This window comes from Carlito syrichta, unplaced genomic scaffold (genome assembly GCF_000164805.1).
Source record: "Carlito syrichta isolate Samal-C Ts95f unplaced genomic scaffold, Tarsius_syrichta-2.0.1 Scaffold313461, whole genome shotgun sequence".
NCBI classification, from domain to species: domain Eukaryota; kingdom Metazoa; phylum Chordata; class Mammalia; order Primates; family Tarsiidae; genus Carlito; species Carlito syrichta.
Window position 1 is genome coordinate 26,937 of NW_007257557.1, and position 3,536 is coordinate 30,472.

Genomic DNA, 3,536 nt, shown 5'->3' on the forward strand with positions numbered 1-3,536 from the left:
AGGATCGCCGGAGCCCAGCAGGTCGAGGCTGCGGTGGCCGGGAATGGCCACTGCACTCCAGTCTGGGTGACTGAGTGAGACTCCAACTCTAAATAAATAAATAAAATAAAATAAAATAAATGAAGCCTTCTTCAGAGGCTGCCATGATGATTATAAGAGTTACTATATATAAAACACTTAAATTCCTTTTGCTTAATTTAGTAAACTCTCCATAAATGTTAAGTATCTTTTTAACAGATGATGTGTGTGATTTATTTTAGGGTTTTTAATATTTCAAATTCTGGATCCCATCTAGCAGAAATCCCAGTAGGGATCCTCATACCCCTTTCCCCAAATAGAGCTTGGGGGCTGACTTTGTACCTCTATTTTCAGGATGCCTTTGAGCAGGGCCAGGTTTTTCTGGGGAGCAATGAGCAGGGGTATGAAGTATATGAAGACCTGCCCAAGGGCATCCGAGGGAATCGCTGGAAAGCTGGCCTCACCATCGTCACCCCTGAGCGGAGATTCGTTCTCACCTGCCCCAGCGAGAAGGAGCAGCAGGAATGGCTGGACAGTTTGCGAGATGTCCTGTCCCACCCTTTGACGCCCCTCAATCTCTTCAGTAAGAAGCAGGAACTGGGGGTTATTCTTTTGTCCAAAGACAGAGGACAGAAGGGGACTTCTTCACCCAGGTTCAGCTATGATACCACCAAAGAGCCCTGACTAGGATCTTGTCTTTGTCTCTCCTCCTGCCAAAGAAAAGCAGACCATGCTTGTTACTGCCAGAAAGTCCCCTCAAAGCCAGGTGTGCTGGGTCACGCCTATAGTCCCAGTGCTGTGGGAGGCCAAGGCAGGAGGATTGTTTGAGGCCAGGAGTTTGAGACCCTGTCTCTACAAATAATTTTTAAAATTTAGCTGGGTGTAGTGGTGCATGTCTGTAGTCCCAGCTACTGGGAGGCTGAGATGCCCAGAGACTGGATCCTATGAGCCCAGGAGTTCTAGGCTGCAGTGAACTATGATCGTGCCACTGCTCCCTAGCCTGGATGACAGAGCAAGACCCTGTCTCTAAAAAAAAAAAAAAAATTAGCAAATTTAATTATAGGCCAAGTCCGGTGGCTCACATGTGTAATCTCAGCACTTTGAGAGGCTAAGGCTAGAGGATTGCTTGAGGCCAGGTGTTCGAGTGTAGCCTGGATAACAATATGAGACCCCCAACTCTATAAAAAAATGAAAAGAGAAAGATCATTCAATCACTAAGCCCCCTCTGTGTACCCTAAGTTTTCCTTACAGTCTTTCTCCAGGGAGTTTGGCCCTGGCAGAACCCTTGATGCTGTTACACTCTGAGCAGCCTAGAAGCTGAGGAGCCTCTCTCACCCTCTACTCTTCCCCATCCCTTTTCTCATGAGAAAACTCTGGCCTTATTATTAGCTAAGGTCACACCCCCTGGGCAGCTCCTGGGACTTTGGATTCCTTCACATTCCAGAGGGAAGGCTATTTCTAGTGTCTCCTTTGCTCTGGATCCTCCCTTCTGTCTGTTTCTCTCCTTTCCTCCTCCTCACCCCAGATGTGTCACCAAAGGGCTTCCCTCAATGCCGACAGCCCCATGAAAAAAGGAGAGACATGCTGAGCTGGAGCAGGAAACTCCTGGCTCTGCGCCTGGTTTCTGGGGCACAAAGGAGAAGTTCTGTGCTTGGAAAAGTACTGACTGAGCAGATGGCCCTGTACAACCCCTTGGGGGAAACCTTTGTGACCTTTGAGTCTGACCAGTGCAAACACAGACTCTCTTCACTGTCCCAAATCCCAAAGCCAACCAGCCACAGAAACTGACTTGCAAATTGCTAGTGAAACCTCCTAGGTGGTGCTGTCTTTTCTCCGTGGACCTGTGTATGTGAGTCTCTCTCGGTTTCTCTCTGTCTCTCTCCCTCTGCTTTTTCTCCTTTTCTGGTATGTGTGTCCCCTCTGCCCCTCTATCTCTCGTTCTTTCATTCTGTTTTTTTTTTTTTCCCCTTTCCTTTTTTTTTTTTTTTTTTGAGTCGCTCAGGCAATCCTTCCATCTCAGCCTTCCAAGTAGCTGGAACTACAGCAGCACGTTACCATGCCTGGCTAATTTTTTTATTGATTGTAGAGATGAGGTCTCGCCAAATTGCTCATGCCAGTCTCAAACCCCTGGACTCAGGCAATCCTCTTGCTTCCTCCTCCCAAAGTGCTGGGATTACAGGCATGAGCCACCGTGCCCAACCCTCTCTTTTTTTTGAGTTGGAATCTCACTCTGTTGCCCAGGCTGGAGTGAGTGGCACGATCATGGCTCACTGCAGCCTTGACCTTCACTCCTTCCACCTCAACCTCCTGAGTGGCTGGGACTACAGGCATGTGCCACCACACCCAGCTAATTTTTTTTTTTTTATAAAGACGAGGTCTTGCTATGTTACTCAGGTTGTTCTCAGACTCCTGGACTCAGGCAGTCCTCTTGCCTCAGCCTCCCAAAGTGTTGGGATTACAGGCATGGGCCATCGTGCCCAGCCTTCATTCTGTTTTTTACTCTGGCTTTGTACGCCTGTCCCTTTGCTGTCCCTTCTCTCCAGTAGGACTGCACTGACATGGGCATCTCCAACAGCCCTCTTCTTGTTTCCCTTGCAGCTGCATCAACAGAGAGTGGCTGCAGCAGCAGGTGACCTATCGGCTGAGGGACTAGCTGGTCACTGAACACCCAGAGCTCCTATGGGAAGAAGAAGCCCTCACCACAGCCCTGGTTTCCCAGCATTCTGCCAAAACCAAAGCTGTGGCTTTATCTGCCAGCTGCCTGGACCCTCCCCACTACTCACTCTGGGGGCACATCTGCCCCTCTCCTCCATACACATGCAGGGTCGAAATGTCCTTAAGGCCCATAGCTTTCTCACATCTGAAATGGAAACATTGCAATGAAAAGGTACCCAAAGCATCATGCAAGTGGCATCCTGCCCCCACCCCCCAAAAAGTTTAATCTGAATCTAACTAAGAGGAAATAATCAGACAAATCCACAAGGATATTCGGCTAAATACCTGGCCTGGACTCTCAGGAAATGTCAATATCATGAAAAATAAGGTAGTCTGGGAAACTGTTCTAGATTAAAGGAGACCAAGGCATGGCAACCAGATGCAATTCATGATGCTGGATTAAAAAAAAAAACAGCTGGCCGGGCACAGTGGCTTAGCCTGTAATCCCAGCACTTTGGGAAGCCAAGGCGAGAGGATTGCCTTAGCCCAGGAGTTCGAGACCAGCCTGGACAACTTGGTGAGCCCTCGTCTCTACAGTAAATAAAAAAATAAGCTGGGCATGGTAGCTCACTCCTGTAGTTCCAGCTACTTGGAAGACTTGGAAGAATCATCTAAGCCCAGCAGGTCAAGGCTGCAGTGGCTGTGAGCCTGCACTGCACTCTAGCCTGGGCAACAGAGTGAGACTCCAACTCAAAAAACAAAACAAAACTGTAAAGGACTTAATTGAGATAATTGGGGAAATTTGAATATGGATGTATATTAATAGTATTATAAGACTGTGATAATTATACTGTATTTGTATA

General features: G+C 47.9%; 1 protein-coding gene across 1 annotated transcript in view; it reads left to right on the forward strand.

The window, feature by feature from the left end:
* ADAP2 (ArfGAP with dual PH domains 2) overlaps nucleotides 1-3,150 on the forward strand; it is a 29,941-nt gene extending 26,791 nt beyond the window's left edge. Inside the window, exons 9-10 of the mRNA XM_008070503.2 lie at nucleotides 373-601; nucleotides 2,617-3,150. Of these exons, the coding sequence (XP_008068694.1) occupies nucleotides 373-601; nucleotides 2,617-2,651 (264 nt within the window). The 3' untranslated portion in view covers nucleotides 2,652-3,150. The remainder of the gene's footprint in view (nucleotides 1-372; nucleotides 602-2,616) is intronic.
* The last annotated feature ends 386 nt before the right edge of the window (nucleotides 3,151-3,536 follow it).